At 40.4% G+C, this 20,555-nt stretch overlaps 1 protein-coding gene across 8 annotated transcripts in view; it reads left to right on the plus strand.

The window, feature by feature from the left end:
• Positions 1-4,412: 4,412 nt before the first annotated feature.
• PCNX1 (pecanex 1) overlaps positions 4,413-20,555 on the plus strand; it is an 89,253-nt gene continuing 73,110 nt past the window's right edge. For 4 of the 8 annotated variants that reach the window (XM_074542894.1, XM_074542895.1, XM_074542896.1 and 1 more), the window contains exons 1-3: positions 4,414-4,789; positions 12,343-12,551; positions 18,431-18,536. In XM_074542894.1, the coding sequence (XP_074398995.1) occupies positions 4,637-4,789; positions 12,343-12,551; positions 18,431-18,536 (468 nt within the window). In that variant the 5' untranslated portion in view covers positions 4,414-4,636. Of the gene's footprint in view, positions 4,790-12,342; positions 12,552-14,254; positions 14,312-18,430; positions 18,537-20,555 lie in introns of those variants that run through there. The other 4 variants (XM_074542891.1, XM_074542893.1, XM_074542892.1 and 1 more) reach the window with 2 other exon arrangements.

Here is a 20,555-nt window from a genome sequence, read left to right on the forward strand (position 1 = left end):
GCATATTTTTCATGTTGTTTCTAAAAGTTGCATTCTAGTTGGGAGTCAGGGTAATATACAGGACTAGGTTTTGTGAAGTAATTTCATAGAATTCCATTAAAGTGCAAATTTCTGGTGTGACTTCTAGAAATGGGGTCTGTGAGAGGATCTGGTTCATGCTTAGAATTTGTTTAAAATCTGTGCAAATAGTAGTCAGGCTGCTATCAGCTGCTGGTATTGTGGCAACATGTTGAGTCCTGTAGTTGCTACAAACCACTTTACTGTAATTAAAAGTTAATCTAGAACAACTTCCTGATAGTTTTTATATGGAAATTAGCCATTTTACAGTGAAGCTAGGTTAGCAAATATTATTATAGAATGACTTTCTGCTTTCTCTCACCCTTGAAAATAAGTTTGCTTCTTAACTCTCATAAAAGATCAGAGAATAAAACACATCACTGTTCTTTATGGCAGTGTTTCAAATTCAGCTAAAACATTTCCTAACTTTGTTGCAATTATAGGGAATGGTAGGGAAAAAATGTGAAGACATTAAATTACCCAAAGGCTTAATGCCTTAGTAGCAAGTATATGTTTTACCACTTTTTCTTCAGAAAAGCAAAAAGTAGGTGCACTTTTCCTCTAATCAATTATATACAAAATTGACTTCTTTTTGCTGTCATTTTTTTGTTTCGGTTTGGTTTGCATCTTTTTGCTTTGGATACTGTATACAATTCATGTAGAGTAGTCTGTGTCAGCAGGATGCAGAAATTGGGGTTGAAATGCTGATGCCTCATTACAGGTCCTAAGTCAAGAATCAATAGGATGACATGTATAAAAGTTGGTAGTGAGCCACCAAGGCCTACTTTGTCAATCTTCACCTGAGAATAAATATTTTATCCAGCACAGAGAAAAGTGCTAGCCCTTAGATCTGTAAAGAGAGTAAATTGGTGCTTTTCTTGTTTTCTGCTGACTGTGTTATTAGCTGTTCACAGATTGGTATCATACAGTGATGATTTACTGTAACAAAAATTTCCAAGTCATAAGCTTTTTTTCCTGGACACTAATAAGTTTTGTCCAATTTAGGCAAAATATTCTTTTAAATTTTCTCTTTCACCTCTTATCCTAATTATAAGTTATGTTCTCATAAAACTTAGCAATTCTCTTGATAATTAATTTAAAAATGGTAACTTTGGGTATCCTGTGAAAGATGTCTGGAGGGAAAGTGTAGAACCTCATTCCCCTGAATGAGAAGATGAGAGATTAATGTACTTCTAATGGTGCAAAGCATGGCATAATATTATTCTTAGAAATAGCAATGTGTTGAAGCATTTTTGTGACAAGTTTCAGTGTTTTATTACTGTTTTGGATAACTTCCTCTTCTTGCAATAGCACGCATTGGTTGGTCTCCAATCACTTGATTTAATGCCCGCTCTCTGTTTTTTCTAGAGCAAGCTATTTGTCCCGTACCCATCCTGAAGAAAAGCCATAAGGCTAAAGTACAGTGGAGACAATTAGCTCCTTATTCGTTGGCATGCACAGATTGAATCTACTGCTATTACTTTCTGTCTAGATTTTGATTGTTTTTTTCCCCATGAAAACTAATAATTTATTTTTTCGTGCTTTGTTAATAGTGCCTACAACTGGACTTGTTATCAATTCAACCTTTGGGCATGGATGGATTAAAAAATATGATTTCCCCCTCCTTGTGTCCTAATGTTTTTAGTCTGCCTGTATTTAAATAGCTAAACCAATGAAATCTCAATTGCCCTCTCAAATATGTGATAATCTCTTCCTTATTTTACTGGTTGCAGACCAGATTCTCCCACAATGACGTGCATTTGAACATAGGTTATGCTGTTTTGGATCAGGGTTGAGTCCATAATTTTACTTGCATTTGATGTAAATATACGTATATGTATTAATTATGTTTTGTTTCCTCTGTTTATTTTTTGCTTTTAACTTCCCCACCCCTGTGCCCCTTCCTCCCCCTGCTATGCAATGCCCCCCAAGCCTTTATAACACCATGGCTGGCCCAATGGTTCAACAACTTCTAGTGGGGCTGGGGAAACAGCTGGAAGCTTCCTCAGGATTCTGCCTCTTACACAGGGGCACTGTTTAATATGAATCATTACTAGGATGCTCAGGCTGTCTAGACTTAATCAAAGGCTCCTAAACAGGAGCATAAAGGTTTCTAATGCATTTACTGTAGCCTTCAGACATGTTATTAATGAATGTTATCCCTCTTGCCTCCCTTTGTGAAGGTGAACTGCTTTTATGTAACATTGATACAACAGCTGCTGAAAGAACTAACACTTCATAATCCTGATCATCACAGTATCAAAGTATATGTATGGATAACACCATCTAACAAGTACATCTTTTAACAACTGTATTTATAATTTTAGCTTTTAAATAGTATTTTGGCAAATATTGCAGATGAAACAGTTTTATTTTTTTCTGAGCATACTACAACTTGTGAGGCTTGTCATGCTTGGCTTTAATGCAAAAGGATAAAGGGAATCCCCCCCCCCCCCTTCATCCATGATAATCCTCTGTAGTTTTTCACTGTTGGTTTTTCCCTTCCCCCATCTTTATTTCCTTTAATATCTCAATCCTGTTTGACAGAGTGAAAAAATGCTCTTTTGTAACATACTGCTCCTAGTTTTGTATTTGAAAATGCACTATCCTAAAAGGTTTATTATTTCATATTGGGGAGAAAGCCATTGTGTTTGAGGCTTTGTGTCCATCCCTTCTCCCTACTTTCTCACTGAGGAAACAAAAAATAGATGAAATACATTTGCTTTGAGTCAGTAACTTCTGTCTTCTGGTTTTCCAAGAATAGCCAAATGCTGCCATTGGCTCACTAACTGTCAGGGAGACAGTGGAGACTGAGGAATTAATGCAGCCTCTGGAAAATACCAGCCCAAATGCATGATCACCATGAGTCACAGCTGAGTGCTTGGGTTATTTCACTCCTGCAGTTTTTCTGCAGTAGAGACCCAGAGTCACAGAATGGGTCAGGCTGGAAGAGACCCTCATAGTGGGTCATCTGGTCCAACCTCCCTGCTCGATCAGGGACCTCCTAGAACATGTGGCAGAGGACTGCATCCAGACATATTTTGAATATTACCTGTCAGGGAGACTCTGCAACCTCTCTGGACAACATGTTCCAGTGTGTGGTGACCTGTAGAGTCAAGAAGTTCTTCCTCATGTTCCACTGGAACTTCCTGTGAATTGCTGCCTGTTGCTTCTTGTCCTATTGCTTGACACCTCAAGAGAGGAGCCTGGCTCTTTTCTCTGACACTCTCCCTTCAGTACCTATGGACAATGATGAAGTCCCCTCTCAATCATCTCTTCTGGAGGCTGAACAGGCCCAGTTCCCTCAGCATGTCCTTGAGAGATGGTCCAGTCCCCTCATAATTTTTGGAGCCCATAGCATTTGTAGGAAGAGGACTCTTCTCGTCCCTTCTTGAGAGCACTGTCTGAACTCCTTCCCTAATCTGTCCCTTTCTAATTAACATGTGACTTTTGGGATGTGCATGTCTCAGGGGAAAGCTTGAAAAGTCAGCACTTGATGAGAACTGATGGTCTATAAAAATAGGTGGATGTCAAAATTTAAATCCATGAGAGATTTGGGGTACACCTGTAGACTGGTGTGGTGTTTTCTCTCTGTAAAACCTAATATTTCTGTTTTTTCAGGTGTTGCAACCTACAACAAATCCTGTTGTAGGATGGGGACAGACATGCCAGGGGTTTGGTAGCATTATATATTTGAGAGTAAATGGAGGGTGGGGGCAGCTCAAGAAATGGTGAGGCTATCTTGCTGTAGGTTTGGAGCCTTAAAAGTGTATGCTGGACAAATTTCTTCCTGCTCTGCTGCAAGGAGATAATGCAGCACTTTGCTGGGAATCAGGCTCCAGGAGAAGAGAAGGAAGGAGCTTTGGAGGGGAAAGGACCTTGGACCAGGCTCCTTTAGAGGGTAGCCCAGAGATGGCGTGCCTGACTCAGAGGCAGTGTCATAGCCCAGCTGAAGTGCTTCTGCACTTAGGTACAGGGTGGGCATCAGGAAGAGTTTCTTCACAGAAAGGGCGATTAGACATTGGAATGGGGTGCCCAGAATGGTGATAAGAGTCACCACCACTGGAGGCCTTCAAGGAAGGAGGGGATGTGATAGTGCCATGGTGTGGTTGATGCGGTAGTGTTTGGTCATAGCTTGGGCTCGATGATATCGGAGTGTTTTCTAACCCAACTGAAGAAGCCTTTACCGAGGGCCGTGTCCCCACGTCCCACAGCACTCGCACAAGGCGAGAGCCCCGAGGGCCGCCGGGGGCGGGGCCTACGCGCGGGGCCGAGCCGGGCCGCCAGGGGGCGCTGCGCTGGCCGTGCCGGGCAGCGGGGGCGGGGCTGCGGGCAGGCCGCGCGCAGGCGCAGCGCTGCCCCCCGGCGGCGGCGGCGCGCGTCCCCTGCCGCAAGGGCCGCCGGTCCGTCGGCGGCGCGGGGGCGGGCGGGCGGCCCGGGCCCGGACATAAGATGGCGGCGGCGTTGCTGGGGCGGCGGCGGCGGCGGTTGCGGCTGTCGCGGAGCGCGGGCGGTGCGCGGCTCTGCCCGGGCTCGCAGGGCGGATAGAGCGGGGCCGGCGCGGCGGAGCGGGGCCGCCATGGGCTCCCAGGTGCTGCAGATCCTGCGCCAGGGCGTGTGGGCGGCGCTGAGCGGCGGCTGGTACCAGGACCCGCACCAGGGCGCGGGGGTCAACGCGCTGCACCTCTACCTGTGGCTCTTCCTGCTCGGCTTCCCCTTCACCCTGTACATGGTGAGCGCAGCCCCGGCCTGTGCCGGGGCTCGGCCGGCCCTGGCGGGGCCCGGAGTGGGGGGGAGGGCCGGGAGGGGCCGCCGCGCGCGCGCCCCCTGCCCGCGGCGCGGCCCCGGGAGCGGCCCCGGGCCCCTGCGCTGGGAGCGGGCCCGGCCCCGCCATCGGAGCTGCGGCGGGTCGGGAGCGGCGGCCCCTTCTTGGGAATCTGGGGGTGGGCGCTGGCGGGGCGCGGCGGGGCTATAGGCGCTGGCACTTTGCCTTCGGCTTTCTGTTTACTTTCCTTCAAAATTGGAAATACCTCTGGCAGCTTCCGCTGCCGATCTCCTGGTAGGTCAGTAAAAAGCAGCTTCTGCAGGAACTGTCAGATTTAGCCAGTGTTTCTGGCTGGCAGCAGTGTCAGTTTCTGACTTTTGAGTCTGGTGGGGGCATGTGGTTCCATAACCTAAAAGTTTTATTTGGCTGTAATGCGGTGTGTTGGCTGGCAATGTATCTGGATTGTGTGCTATCGACAAGAAGTTCGTCTGGCTTTTTTGTTTGTGTCCAGATTTCACTGTGCTTGGTTTGTGAGAATTCCTGTCCTATTTATCTTTGTAACTGACACTTCAGTCAAAGCTGTTAAAATACTAACCTTTAAACCTAGAAACTTTCCTGACATTTGGACTTAGGAGCACATAGAGGAGAGGTGTGATCAGATACAAGAAAAGGGGGCGGTTTCCTGTTGGCCAGTAGTTTTTTCCCTGTGTAAGCTGTGTTTAACTTATGAAATGCTAATAGTTTACTTTGGGTTTTTCAATAGAAGAGTGTGATCTTATGCGTGTGTTGACCAGTTTTGTGCATATGAGGTAGAACATCATTTGCAAGATTGCCAGATGCTGTGACAGCCTAAAATAGATGCTGCCTTGTGAAAATGTAGTTAGTGAATGAAATGTTGGAGATAAAATCATACGCAAGTGAAGTTGCAGAAATTGAGAGCTCTGAGGTCAGGCATTTGCTTTGTATAAAAGCAATTTGTAAGGTTGCAGTATGAGACACTTCATACTAAGAAATAGCTAGTGTGGAAAAGGAGGTTACAACTTTATGGTTTTTAATTCATATTACAGTGTCTTGAAAAAGCAGCTCTAACGCTTTTTGTTTGAAAACTTCTGGGCTGCTGGCAGGGAAACTAAAGGCTGAGACAAATTGCACTTAAAATTGAAGTTGCATGAGAACAGCTAGATAAAACTTTTAACTAAGCAGATACTTTGTATGAGAACTATGCATCTGTATCTATTGAAAGTTCTACACAATATGGGAAGAGGAGACACCTTTTGGTTTCAAATATAGCTTTACAATTTTTTTAATAAATTGACAAATGTGAAATCTGGGCCAGCATTTGCATCTCCTGCTGCTCTTAAAACAGTAGGTAGGCTTCAGTTACCTATAGAATGGGGTAAACTTCAGTGTTGCTTAAACAAGTTTTCCTGTATAAAGGGAAAAGACAGCAGCAAGCTGCTTTGGGTTTTGTTGAGGTCAGAGAAATTCTCTTGCTTCATAGCTCTGGACAAGTTAAAGATGCAACAAGTGCCAACTTCCCTGAGAATAAGTAGGGAGATTAGTCACAAGTTAAAGGAGATTGAATCATATTTGGCCGTTTTCCCTCTTTCCACCCTCTACAGTTTAAGTGTTGTCTAGACATAAACTAAACAGGCAGAACTGTGTTGGTCATCTTAGCCCTTTAGCATCTCGAAAGCTCTTTTTCAGAATAAAAAGCAGTAAGTGTTGCATTGCTGTAGGACATACATAAATAAGCAGAACTTGCTTTAAAAATCTTAGGTAATTGTAGTCTGAATTCTGAGCTTGGCTCACTGGTGTGTAGGAGGGAGTTTCTAAACTAGCTTCAAGTGACTTGTTGCTGGCAGACAACCCTGTGTGTTTAAAAAATCAAGGTATATAGAAAGACGGCTGATAGGTTTTATATTACTTATAAAACTTCCCCATGTAAAGAATTACAAGATCATAGCATTGCTTTTATGCATTGGACCAGCAATAACTGTAGTTATTTCCAAGTTGTTCGTAGCAACAAAGACAAAATACAAAAGTATCTCCTAAGAATTTTGCTTGTAGTTGCCTTTCAATGCATTTAACAGTAGGCCAAATGTTATTTAACATGCACTAGGATATGGGAATTTAGGTGCACTTGGTTTAGTGCATCCAACATTGCTCTTTTTTTTTTTTTTTTTTTTTTCTGTGCATTTGTTTTGTTGCTCTGGTATTTTCAGAATGGAATCTGGTAATGATTGTGGTCAGAAAGTAATTCCCTAAATTTGTGTGTTCCTTTGTATGTGTATGCCTGTACTGTTAGGGTTGATGGATTTAATGTGTGGTACAAACCTACCTAAAAAAACTAACATTAGAATTCAATTACCAACCTTTTTTCCTTGGTCCCTCATCTGCCTTCTGAGCTTTAGCACGTGCAAGTGAGTGTTGTACCCTGTACAGCGTATACCTAAATGTACCTATTTTGCCAATCTGGATACTTTTTCTTGTGTATACAGTAAAACTGTGCTTGTTGGAAGTGGGGCAAAATAAATATGTAAATAATGAAGGATCTGGGGTCTAGAGTAAGATATGCCTGCTTTAGGGAAGCAGCTTGAATCTGTGTTCTTGCATTTGTGGCTTGGCAGTACACATACAAAAATTCTGCTTTCTAGACTAGTTAAGTCCATCCTGTTTGTGTACTTGTATTCAGTAACAGACTCAACTGTGCTTGTTGATGTACCTTTCTATTGTAAGAGCTGATCCCTGCTTACTCTAATGCAAAGCTGAAATTGGGAGAAGAAAATGTGCTTTCTATATGGGGAAGCTGTCCAATCACTTTGTAAAATCTAGTGGTAGAGTTGAAAAAAATACCCTGAATGCAGAGGCCAATGTGATGCATCAGTGTTGCAGGGGGGAGGGGAAAGAGAGGAGGCTGCCAAAGCACTTCCCCTAGTCGGAATGCTGCTTCAGCCCCACCACGTGTGCGTGAGGGGGTGAAGTCTTGGCTCTGGCACTTGTGGAATTTTGCCAGTGACTGAAGAGGAGCCAGGACTGTACCTTGCTTGGGGTGATGGGCTCGCATGTACCTACAGAACTTGTCTGTCAAAGTCGAGCTCGTTTAGTCAACAGTTCACTTAATTTCCTGACTTGTGTACATAGTTATAGAAGTAGGTCATATAAATGTAGCTTTGCGTGGAAGTTTTTTCCACTGAAACATTGTTGAAATATGTCCTGTTTCTTAAACTAAGATGTTAAATAATTGAAATTCAGTTTATGATAGCAGTTCCTGATATGCCATATTGTTCTAAGACACTTGCAGTCTCTTGCTACTCAAGTTTCAATAGTATTCTTTGAGGTTTTGGTCAAAAACCAGATAACTTGTGACTGAACTTCTGGATAATGGCAGTTCTTAAGGACTCTGTCCATAAAAAAGAATTGAGGACCAAACTATGTCTGTTGTTTCCTGATTCGTCCTCTTTTCCAGTAAAACTGTTTCTATAAAATACTGGGTTCAAAATACTTGTAGTTTTAACTCTTTTTACTAGATGACTGACTTCTTAATGTTTATGTGATAACACCTTTATGTAGGGATCGGTAATCTGGTTTGATTTTGAAGACTTAGCTTCAAAATCACTGGTAAAAACCCTCATAGTAATGCATTTATTTTTTGAAGATAATCTGGAAATTTTGTTACATCTGTGGGGCCTAGCTAAAGCTAGGTAATCAGATTAGGTAGGACCCATATAGTGTTAGTTTCTTCGTAAGGATGTTGTACAGCCTGTAGTCAATGAAGTTTCCTCTGGTTCCTGGCACATATGTGCTGGAAACATCCATTTGCGATACAGTGACCTTCTCTAGTTTGAATGGAAATATTTTAGTGCTGGAACTGATGGTGGGAGGTTTCTTTTCTATTTTGACCATTGGAATCTAGGAGTGCTTAAACCTTTTTTTGCCTACTGTTTTAGAAGAGTTGTGTTGTGATACAAGTGAGCTAATTTAAGAGCCAGGAGGTTTCAGATGACATAGTCCTCCTTAACTATGCTTTCCTGTATCTTAACTTTTGTCCATATGAATATCTTGCATTTGTTAAGTTTGCTTGAAAGATCTAAATTTGGAAAGTAACTTGTCGGAAATGTGGTAGAAAATCAGTGTCCTTCCCTCTGCCCCCCATATTTGAGAGAACTACTTAGCTTCCCTTTAAGACTCAGAGAAATAATTTTGGGTAGGAGCTTATCTAATAGTTGGCTTTGTTCAGTCATTAGATAATTGAAGTTTTCAACAGAACATAATTAAAAGCACACGGTTTTTATATGGTTTTGTGTAGCTCTTTATATTGTACAAGAGCTTCTGTTGTGATGACTGCTGTGGAGTATGTCTTCTTTTGGTGCTAATGCAAGTGAATAGAAATGTGCAGTAAAAATGGATGTTCTCTGAAATATTGTTGCAACTGTAGCCTTGTGGCCAACTGGTGTCTAATAACAACTCTGGCCTGAGGGTTTTAGTGTGCTGGGCTCAAGTAAAATGCTTTAGTATTTGAAATTATTTTGATTTTAAGATGTAATCTAGTGGGAAATTTCTGTGACTTAGATTTGTATTCCAGTCTTGAAGGTGGCATCACATGGGATGCTGCTGAGAAATACGTCTCTCCTCACATGTGATAAAATGCTGAGCACAGTTGGAAATGGCAATCTCACTTGAACTTGCTTTGTTTTGTGGAGAGAAGACCCCAAATTTATGTTGAATGCTTCTAAGTTTGGCTTAGAAAACAGCAGTTGCAAGTGGTTTAGCTTAGGCTGCAGTGAATTTCCCTTTGAGGCTGTGCTGCAGACAAGGTGCTGGTTCCATGGGTGGCGGTGCTGCACCACCGCATGATGCTTGATGTCAAGTGTGTTCCTATGGCAGACTTAGCTAGCTAAAATGCCTTCTATTCCCAGAATATATACCCTATTCTGAGATGAGGACCTACTACAAATATGAGGAAGAAAGGTAATCAGTTACCTTAGCTTTTTAAAAATTTTTCTGCAATCCTGTGAAAACAGGATGTGAGGAAAAAGTTTGAATTCCCTGTTAGGTTTGCTGTAAGTTACATGAGGTGTTTTGCCTTTTTTGATGCTTGTTCTTAAACCTTTCCTTTGAAAAACTGGAAGTGTAGAATTTGCAAGATAAACTGGATATACTGTGACCTCACGAAGGAGTAGAGGGGAGAAATTGATGAGCTCTCTAGACAGAAAAGTAGAGGCACATCTTTTATGGAGTAACTTTAGCTTTTGTTATCTAGCCTTACTCTGGCTCTTCTGGTAATGCCTCTTGAGCAGTGGGTATTATAGAAGAGAGGCAAGTTGAAGCTGTGTGTGATGGGGTAGCAGACTGCCTAGCAGGTACAGGAAGTTGATGCATTTTCCCAAAGTTAACAGGCTGGCCTTTGCCTGCAGGAAACAGACTGTGAACTTTTTGGAAGTGGAGGCACCTCATTTCTTGAGGAAACCATTCTAGCATGGCTTCAGGGATTGTAAGGGTGCCACGTCATTGTGGATCCTGTTTGCTTATTGATGCTGGTTTTAAGTAGCTTGATTTCCTCTTTCTTCTCCTTAGCTGGTGCTTGGTGAGTGAATCTCTGTTCATCATGGTGATGTTCAGCTCAGCATACGAAATGAAACTTAGCAAACTTTAGCTTGGTTGGCCTGGCCTACTTCAAATGTTATATTCAGTGTTGACTTATCTTGTTTTGGAGGAAAAGGCAGGTGTTAATGATGGTTGTCAGACTTGACTTGTTTTGGAGGAATACCTTGCTAGGTTACAAAGAGTCATCATGGTTGTCAAAGTTCCAGGGGCGTCTTGAAGAGTCAGAAGGGGAAATGAGTAGAGAAAAGGAAAAGGAGGCCTCTCTATTCAGCACATATGACCAGGCTGAGTCCTTTAAAATTGTTTGGCTGTGGTCAAGTTATGCTACTTAAAATCCTTCTGGGATTCAGGGCAGTAGTTTTAGGTAGGAGATTGTTACCTTGCATAATGTTACGCTGTGTTGTCAGCCAGTCAATTTTAGATGGCTTAAAATGTTTCAATGCACTGGTTAGAGAGGCATTGCTGTCTTCTACTCTGAGCAGTGTTTTGACTCTGCAAGATGTTCCTGGGGCTTTTTTATCAATGATGACTCTTCTCTTCCCATGGTCTCTCTAGGGAGATACGAAAATGAGCTGGAATTGTCCTTCAGCTGTGAGGTCTAAAAAGACAGCTCATTTGTTCTACTCATTTAGTACATCAATGTTCAAGCTGGATAGCTGATGTTTAATTCTGATTGTCATATGTCTGTGTGTATTTTTATATTTTGGAGGTATATCTCAAACTACACTGTGAGCAGGGTAGAGGATAGCGGTGCAGTGAAGTACTTCACAACCTAAACTTTTGTTGCTTTTTTAAAGGAAATGGTCAATTTTTGGATGCATACTGAGACTTAATATCTCATTTTGTTTAATCACTGCTTCAGGAAATGGCAAAATTTAAGAACACAAATAAAGCATGTTTTAGAAGGAGGAATGCATTGAAATGAAATCTGAAGTTTAACCAGCACTTCGAACACTTCTCCTCAATAGCTGTCGGGCTGGACTTTGTCAATACCTATTGCCGAAGTGATTGATTTGTGAAAGCCTTATTTACCTCTGCAAAAGCTGTATGCATTCTGCTCTTCTGCAAAAGCTGTATGCATTCTGCTCTTAACTTAGAGTGGAGTTTCAAATGTTGCATTCAGGACTGAGGGTTTTTTTAATGTGGCTTCTGGCCGCCTTTCATACAGATGAAAATTTTTTTTCAGAACATGTGTTGGCTACCTTTCCATGGGTGTACAATGATCTAGCACAAATCTTTGCTGCCTGTGGTCTTGCAGGTTGGGTTCTGCTGTGCAGTGTGTGAGTCACACATGTGAGCAACCTCTTTATGTATGCAAGTAGGAAACAATTTGGCTTTTGTGACTGATCAGTGTCTTGTCATGCAGCAGTAGCTGTAGGAAGCTGACAAGTGAAGTCAAAACACCAATGTTTGGTATCTAAGCAGGTTTTCTCCTGTCCAGCCATGCTGTCAAATGTGCATCAAGTTTTTCTGAAATGAACTTGATGCTGTGTACTAGCCCGGAAATAAGATCTCACCTCATGCTTTGTTGGTTTTTTAATGTGCTTAAAATCTTCCCCTTTTTTTCTACTCATAGCAATTAAAATAATGCTAGCTCTAAATTTCCTAGTCTAGGTCTTGCATTTTAAAAGCATAAAAGGAGCGAGTGAGAGTTGAGCTAGGTTCTCAAGCTTCAGTCAAACAAGTTTATTTAGTACAATGCTGTGGTGATTTAGTATCTTTGGTAGTGCAATGGTTTCTTTCTTGTGTGTTGCTAAACTTTTAACATTTTTCACATGAAGACTGGCTGTAGGTGGTGTAACTTTCAGAATTATCATATTTTCTCCATAAAACAAACAGTTAAAATCTAGGGAGTGTTCTTATGGATATCCAACCTTGTGTTCATTAACGTTTTCTTGTTCTTTTTTTGAAAGGCTCTTCCTTCTTCCATGATGATAGTAGCTGTCTATTGCCCAGTGATAGCAGCTCTCTTTATCGTTTTGAAGATGGTGAATTACCGTTTGCACAGGGCACTGGATGAGGGAGAAATTGTGGAGAGGAATGCCAGTGAGCATATGGACAGAGGTGCAAAAACAGAACAAAGCAGTGTTTCAGCGAAGAGGAAAGACAGCAATGGGCCCAGGTAAGTTGTCTGCTGAACTTTCCATACTGCTTCAAATGACTAACAGGTCCTGTCTTCATCAGCTGTGTAACTGGAATTGTGATTGAGATTAAACACTAGGGAATATAGATACAGACCTCTGTAGTTCTGAAAGATGGTTTTACGTCTGGTCTTGAAAAGTAGACTTATTTATGTGTTAGGTTTGAAATCATGCATTCACAATAATTTCCTAGTTCCTCCCCCAAAGGAGTTCAGGAGCAGTATTGGACATGCTGGAAACAATAGCATGGGAAATGTGAGCAGATTAGGTCACTAAATGTTTAATGAACATAATTAGTACAAGTAATCTAATTTCAGTGGTAGATGTAGTATTAAAAATCTAGCTGTCAAAGACCACATACTACATGCTAATTCTTTCCTTACCAGGAGGAGTGTCTGATTGGGTTGCAATTTTAGTGTTGCAAAACCAGGAGTTGGAAACAATGCTTGACTCCAGTCAGTCTTTTCAAGGAGAATACTGTCCTGTGAATTTGGAAATTCTGGAATTGTTGTGCTCAGCAGTGACGATAATGATTCTGAAGTACTGTCAATAGGAGATGATTCCTTTCCAGAGATCTCCTTTGTAGCCATCGTAAAACAAAGCCAGAGGCTTTCCTCCTCTGACCAGACTATTTGGAGAAAGAAAAGATGACTCATCAACAAGCCCAGCTAGACCAGTTTGATCAGACTATGGATGTTATGAGCTCTAATATCAAAGCCTCTGCCTGCCTTAGATAATTTGAGACTATCTTAGAAGTTAAACTGCATGAAATAAATCAACCTTGAATTGTTAGCTTTTAGAGATGGCCTTTCTCTTGTCTCTGAGTTTCCGGTACTAGTAGCCATGAGTAGTTTTGAAAGTGAGATGATTTGTATGCTGTTCTGACTCTTAAAAGATTGTGTGTCTTACTAAGGAAACGTGGTTGAAAGAAGCCTCTTGAGTGTGTTTATTGTGATGCTTTTAAAGAAAGGAAGTGTTCAACTGCTGCTCTTTAAAATGATAAGCCTGGAAGTACAAGGACATTCCCGTCTATATATGGGGTAGCTCCTCGTGGTCATAGGTTCTTGTGTGTCTTCTCTCAGCTCAGGTATTGTTGGCAAAAACGATGTCTTAGATTCCTCTAAAGCTGATATACAGTAACTTCTTGTATCAATCTTTTATAAACCTGACTTGTTTTCCATGATGTGTTTGGCAACTGAAGCTGCTGATATTAATTGTGACTCTGTTTAGATCACCCTATACCTTACCAACACTGTACTGAGGTATTTTGGCAGGCTCCTTCCCTAATTGTATCTTAATGCTTACTCTGCTTAATAAAATTAATGGAAATAAACTAGTGGTCTGTTCTTTCTCATGCAACCTTGGTGGTGCATGTTTTAGGTGTGACCTTTAGGCGTTTTGTCTGAGTTATTTTTGGTGGGGTTTTTCTTTTTGTTTGGTGTTTTTGCTATGTAGCTTTTACTTCCAAAACAGGGGCCCAGAGTTGGTAAGGGAATTTCTGCTAGTGTTGTGAATTTTTTCTGGTTGTTTCAGTTCTGTTTTGTCTAGGGAGCAGTTGACATGGGACAAGATACTACGTTATAAGCATTGTGAGCTCAGAAGTAGAGGTTAGTTTAATGCTGTGTGTCCTGCTTGCCAACTAAAGTTTCATTAACTTTTATATGATCCTTGTTCCCACTTTCAGGTCTCTTAACTAGAACTGGGAACAAGGTCAATGCAGAAATTACGGAGTTACTTTTTGGTAAGTGGGATGTACAGTATACACTAATCTTTGCCTGGAAGCTTACAAGAACTCTGGGGTAGCATTCAAACCAGTAGATGGGATGTAGAATGAGTGTTTTAATATTGAGCTGTAACCTCCTTAGTAAGTTAAATTGGAACACTAATAAAAACCCAAACTAGTCTGGGAAGAGAATGTGTGTGTAGGATTTTCTGATTTTTAAACTCTGCCCCCCTAATTCAAGGTGGATATAGGGGAGATCTGAGCAGAGATACTATCTAAAATATTTGCATAATCAGAAAATTAGTTTTGATAGCTTAGGCTACAGCATGTGATACTGAATAAATATGCATATAGTATAGTTTGCAGAGCCATCCTTGAGTTTTTACCTTGCCACATATACAGTCATGGAGAGCACTTTAGATACAAATCTTAGTATATTTATTTGCAGGATTAAGCAGTGGTTGTGTTCAGGATTCTGTTTAGCTTCTAAGAACTTCTTTTTTTCTGAAGATGTTTATCATCCAAGTGGTGCTTTCAGGTATCCAACAAATTATATGCTGTTGTTTGTGGGCTTGCTTGAACTGCTCATTTATCTTCAGTTAATTGTGGTTTGTGGATGAGGGTTTCTTTCCATGCAACTTTGGCATGTTTAAGCAAAGAACAACTTACCATTCCTTTAGAAATGTCTTGTTTATTTTTTTTCTCTCCTCTTTCTAAAGCTGAAATTCTCTAGTTAATGTTTTTGAAAGAAAGTCTTAATTCAGAGAAAGGAATATGTGTTGCTGTTTTTGTACTTCAGGTGTTAGTATAGTAATGTTTGTGTGAGGTTTCTTGAAAGCAACTGGGGGGGATGCAGGCTCCTGGTCTCATAGAAATATAGAAGTAGTGCAAGCATGATCTTTATTGGGCATCAGTGGACCCACATAAATAATTTAAAGCACTTAAGTCAATCTTCTTTTGGATATATGAATATAGCTTCTTGTCAGTCAGTGGCTGTTATGGTTCAAAGTATCATAAAGTGTTCATCTGGTGACACTGGTGCTCCTGATCTCCATCAGAACCTGTAATAATGACGCTACATAAATTTCAAGTCTACTTCTACCAGGTAAAGCTAGTAGCTGGAGGATGTTGCATCTTTGAAATATTTACAGTCTACTTAAAAGTGAGCAAGTAAAATTTGAAAAAGGTGATCTCTCTCAAAGACTGTTTCCTTTGCTATTTATTCCCCTTGCAGTTTTCTGTGGCTGGCAGACATGTTCTTGAGTTTGGAGTTAGTTTTTATTTTTGACTATCATTAGTGACTCAAGCTTGGAAGAAAATTTCTCTTAATACTTGAATGTGTTGTGATCTAGCATTTGCAGTACATGCCGTGGTTCTTCTGTATTTCGACAGCAGCCTTCTGACTAGCTACCCTACTCTTTTATTGGACATTAAGGACAGACGATGATTTTCAAAAGATAATAAAACTCTTCCTGTGCTTTGTCCAGAAATCAAAGAAACTTATTTCGGATTACTCCTTGAAGTTCTGGTCAGATGTCAGATTGCTGTAGTCAATGAGCCTAAGTCAGATTTTAAACTTGAATTCGTGTAGACTTACGGCCTCTTCATGCATTTGGTTAGTCTCTGACATGCTGATGGGATATACCTGCAGATAGTAATTTTCCTTCAGAGTTACTATATAATTAGAAACAGTAGTTTTAATTTGCTTTATGTCATCTTTGAGTGCCTCTTCCACAGCAGTGTCTGTTGCTGGCTGTAATTTTTTCAGTCGTCTTGATTTGTGTTGTAACTTCACTGCAGTTATTTTGTTTGCAAACTGTAATGTATAGCACTTGCCTAAGGAATGAAGACAGCAAACTTCAAGAAACAGATGGTAGAATTTCATATCAGGAAGTCCTGGCCACAGCACTAGTGTCAAGTAGCTCCTAAAGAACTCTGGATGTTGCAGAAGTCCAGGTGTTTAGGCATACAGTGGTCAATCCTAGAAATCTGTTTCCTGCTTCTTCCTGCAGACTTTATTTGTTGATATTTTTTACTAGCTTTAGTTCATTCATTTGTGTGTGCTATCACAGAATATAGGAGCTGTGAGTAGAGTGGCGGTGATGGATTTTGTTGTTGCTTCTGCTGATATGTGGTGGTTCAGTTTTAGACAAAATTGCTGCCTTCTTTGGCTAACTCCCTGGTTCTATGCATGGAAGCTTATTTGCAGTGACTTATTTTTCTACTTCATAAGATGTACTTTAATCACATGCAGTGTTTTTCAATGAATTATTCAAACAGGAAAGGAATTTCATCTTTCTGTGAAAGGCATTCTTTATTGTATCTTCAGTTGACTTTGTTATGTATGCTGAACTTAAGCATTGTGAGAATTTTTCAGTTTAGTCTTTAAATTCATGTTATGTCCTTATGTATTTTTAAATGCTTACAGAAGGAATGCTTTGGCTGAAGCTGGTGCTGATTCTTTTAAAATTCATTTTCCTTACCTGCCTTAGCATTATTGATGATACTAGGTCAGAGAGGGCTCTGTAAAATGCCATCTCCAAGAGTATGCCTGTCTCATTGTTGAACTGTATCAAAATGGTGGCTTCTCGCTTCTTTTTTTAATTTGCCTGAGTTGGACCATAGTTCTTCTGCTAGCTAATGGCTGGTTGTCTTTTAAGTTAACTTATTTTTACTGAAGGAATATATATTATTATTCCTAACTTCAAACTGTCCTTTTTTTGTCATTGCTGATGTAGGAAGAATCATGTGCTTCTTATATTATTTACAGTGATTCCCGAGGTTGTGCCTGTACACCTCTCCAAGATGACAGCAGCTTAACATGTCATGCTGCAGGATGAATCATGTGTCAGGTCCTTTAGTGTGCAGACAGTTTGTTTACAATATCCTTGATTGATGTCCATGTATTTCAGAAACTATTGGAATCACAGAATATGCTGAGATGAAAGAGACCCCATCAGGATCATCGATTCCAATTCCTGGCCCTGCACAGGCCACCCTATTAAGTCTTGTTCCTATTGTCTAAGACTTTCCTATAAGACTAGTTAGTTGTCCATTAAGTAAGCCTTGCAGTGCTTCTGTCCATTTGTGTTCCCTTCTTCAGAGGGCCTTTGTCTTTAGTGTATTGGTCTGATGGACGAGCATTGTGCATGAGTACTTTAAGCAAAATGCTGGAATTTGATTGTTGAGAAGCTGTTGTTCATACCTGGGAAGAAGCACAGAGGATCAGTGTCAAATTACCCTGCAGATAATTGTTTGGGAGTCTCCTGGATCAAGATGCTTGAAGAGAACTTTGATGGGATAGGAAAAAGAGTGCCTCAACTGCTTCCTCTTTGCAATTAACAATCAGTGCTGGGTTGGATCCTTGTGTTTTAGTCCTCAACTGACTTCAGACCCCATTGTCCTAATGGATGAATCCAACTTGCTTCTTTTTTCATAAAATATTTGCCTTGGCAAGCTGAATTCTGTGGAATTTCGATTTGATAGTGTTGCTCTAGGAAATACTTTCAAACCAATAGTTATTAATCCTGAAAGGGTGAGATCACTAGGATGCAATGATATATGTGTTGTACCTCAAAATACTGCTTGGTAGGAGCTGTAAAGTATCTGAAGAGAAGTTATTTTTGAGTAGAAAGATGTGGTTTGCATCCCTGGAGAAATACTATGGCCCTGTATGTCTCTGCATGTTTAAAAGCTTTCACATGTGGCTTTCTTCATTAGCCATCCTTGCTTTTGCTCCCACATTCAGTCTAAGGAAAGGACCCGGAGTCCTTTCCATGCTCTGAGTTCTATGTAGTGTTTTCTTCTAGAGGTGAGTTTCTGGGTGTTATGGTTGAACAGCTGATCCAAAAATAACATGTGCACATAAAGACAGGGAGAACTTAAAATGTCAGCATTTTGGAATGCCTTATAGGGCCTAAGTCTTCACAGTTTGTGTTGGCTGGTGACAGTGGACTTGGGGCAGCAGTTTGAGCTTCCTGTGTCAAACAGCCAGTGTTCATCCAAGATATTGGGATATATTTGAGCCCTTGGTTTTTGAGAAGGGAAAATTTGTTTTGAATATGCGTTCAACATAGACAAAATTTTGTTTAACTGGTGAGGATAATGTGTTGATTTTTTGTTTAATGTTTCTCTCAGTGACCCTGGTGGAGGTATTGAGATGTCAGAGTTCATACGAGAAGCAACTCCTCCTGTTGGCTGTAGTTCACGCAATTCCTATGCTGGGATAGATCCAAACAACCAGGTAAGAATTAAAGCTACTACAGTTGTTGCTTCCGTATTGTTGGCTTTGCAGTTCGTAGATAACCTCTTCCTGTCATTTTTGTGGGGTTTTTGGGTAATTAATATTAGATTAAAAACAATTTTCTTTTTTGTATGTAACTGCATTATTAGGAAGGCATTGCGTTCTCCCAGCAGTGTAGCTCTCAACCGATCTTGTACTTAAATTACGAATGGCTGGATTTAGAAAGGGAACCTACTGTCCTGTCAGTAAGTATTCCCTTTTCCTCAGTTAGTTTTCTTCTGCTTTAAGAAATCAAAGTGGTTCAGAGTATGGTGAGCTAAGTACTAAGAACCCACTGTAGTGGGATTCCCTTGTCCCCTTGGGTAGCTCAAGCTGTATCTTCTAATGCTGATGTTCTAATTTTGTCTTCCTCCCTTACTTTTGTTTCTTCTACCATTTAAAGCTTAATCTGTAAATTTAAATGCTGTATTTGAGGAAGCTTATGTTATCTTAGAATATTTCCACTGCTGATTATCTCTTGCAATTGTGAATGGCTTTCTGCAGGTTATTTTTCCTGATGGGTCGGATTTGGGGCTCAAAAAAGTTAGTTTGCTAAAGCATAAAGAAAAATAAACTGCTAAAAATGGAAAGACTAAAACTGTTTAATTTTTGCATGTCCTCTGCAAAATCTTCACTTCCTTGATTGTTCAGCAGGGTTGTGAAGAAAGCAATAAATAGGGAGTCCTGCCAGATGGAAGTGCTGAAGAACGTGGCTTTATTACATTTTAATGTAACTTCATTATGCTCTAGTTGCCTTGAATTTCGCTGGGGAAGTTAGTCTGTTTCCGTATTATGTCTACCAGGTTTATGTGTTCAAATTCCATAGTGTTGGATATGCTGTTCCTTCTGTTTGGCTTGTGACATTTAGCTGGTTGTGGCTAGTTTTTATCAACCCTTCATGAGGACAAGTAGATGAACTGGTCAGGCTGTACAGTTATGTTGATAATGAACAATGCAGCATCCTGGGAAAGACACAGAACCTGTCTTCAAATGACATGGAAGTCCTCGGCTTGGTATTGCAATATCATGTTCTTCTAATTAGCTCTCTGAGCAAGCAGTAGATAGCAAAGTGCAGTGGTATGCTAATGCTGGTGTTTTATCTGAATCAAGCTCAGCTATGCAGCATAGATACTCTTAAGAGATTTTCCTTCAAGAGAGAAGGCATTTGATGATGCAAAGGAATAAGAAGTGATAGTCCATGTAGGAAGATAGAAACATGATGCCCAGACTAGTTATTTGACTAGTCTTGGAAAAAAATATGTTCCAAACATATTTTAAAGCATGTTTTAATATTTTAATATTCATATTAAAGCATGTGAAGAAGTTCAAGCTACTGTGAAAGAAAGTATAGTGTTTAGAATGTATTTGTTCTAAGAAAATTAGTATTCACTGGTCCTCTGTGATTGAATGTGGAGCATCAAAAGAGAACATGAACAGTTAGCATCTGAGTTCTGTTCAGTTTTTCTGTATGAAATAGCTTTCCTGTGATGATGCATTTGTATTCAGTGACATATTATTGAATGGAAAACTGTTGAAACATGACAAAATGAGTTACTAAAAGTGTGTGTGACAATGTTGTGAAGCAAATGTATTAAACAAGCTCTTAGCTGCTTTTTCAGATTATACATAAAGCCACTGTTCTTCTGTGCTATGGCTGAATAGGATCTGCACGCATCTTCAGGTTACCTGAAAGTGCTGTGCTTACAGAAAATAACTAGTAGAATTTTGCTCTTTTCTCCAGAGTAATTTTAACTAGGCATTTTTGGAAAACAGCACCCCAGTAAGCATACATCCATCAGTCAAATGGCCATCCTATTTATGTATTATAGGTTCAGATTTTGCCTTTGAGTGCTCTTCCTCTGTTTTATTTCTGAGTGATTTAATTATCTGACACCTGCATTGTTGTATGCTCTTTGAAGTTGAGAGGTTGTATTGAAAATGTTATTGAAGGTAAGACCAAATTCTCTTTAGCATTTCTGC

This window comes from Zonotrichia albicollis, chromosome 6 (genome assembly GCF_047830755.1).
Source record: "Zonotrichia albicollis isolate bZonAlb1 chromosome 6, bZonAlb1.hap1, whole genome shotgun sequence".
In the NCBI taxonomy this organism is placed as follows: Eukaryota; Metazoa; Chordata; class Aves; order Passeriformes; family Passerellidae; genus Zonotrichia; species Zonotrichia albicollis.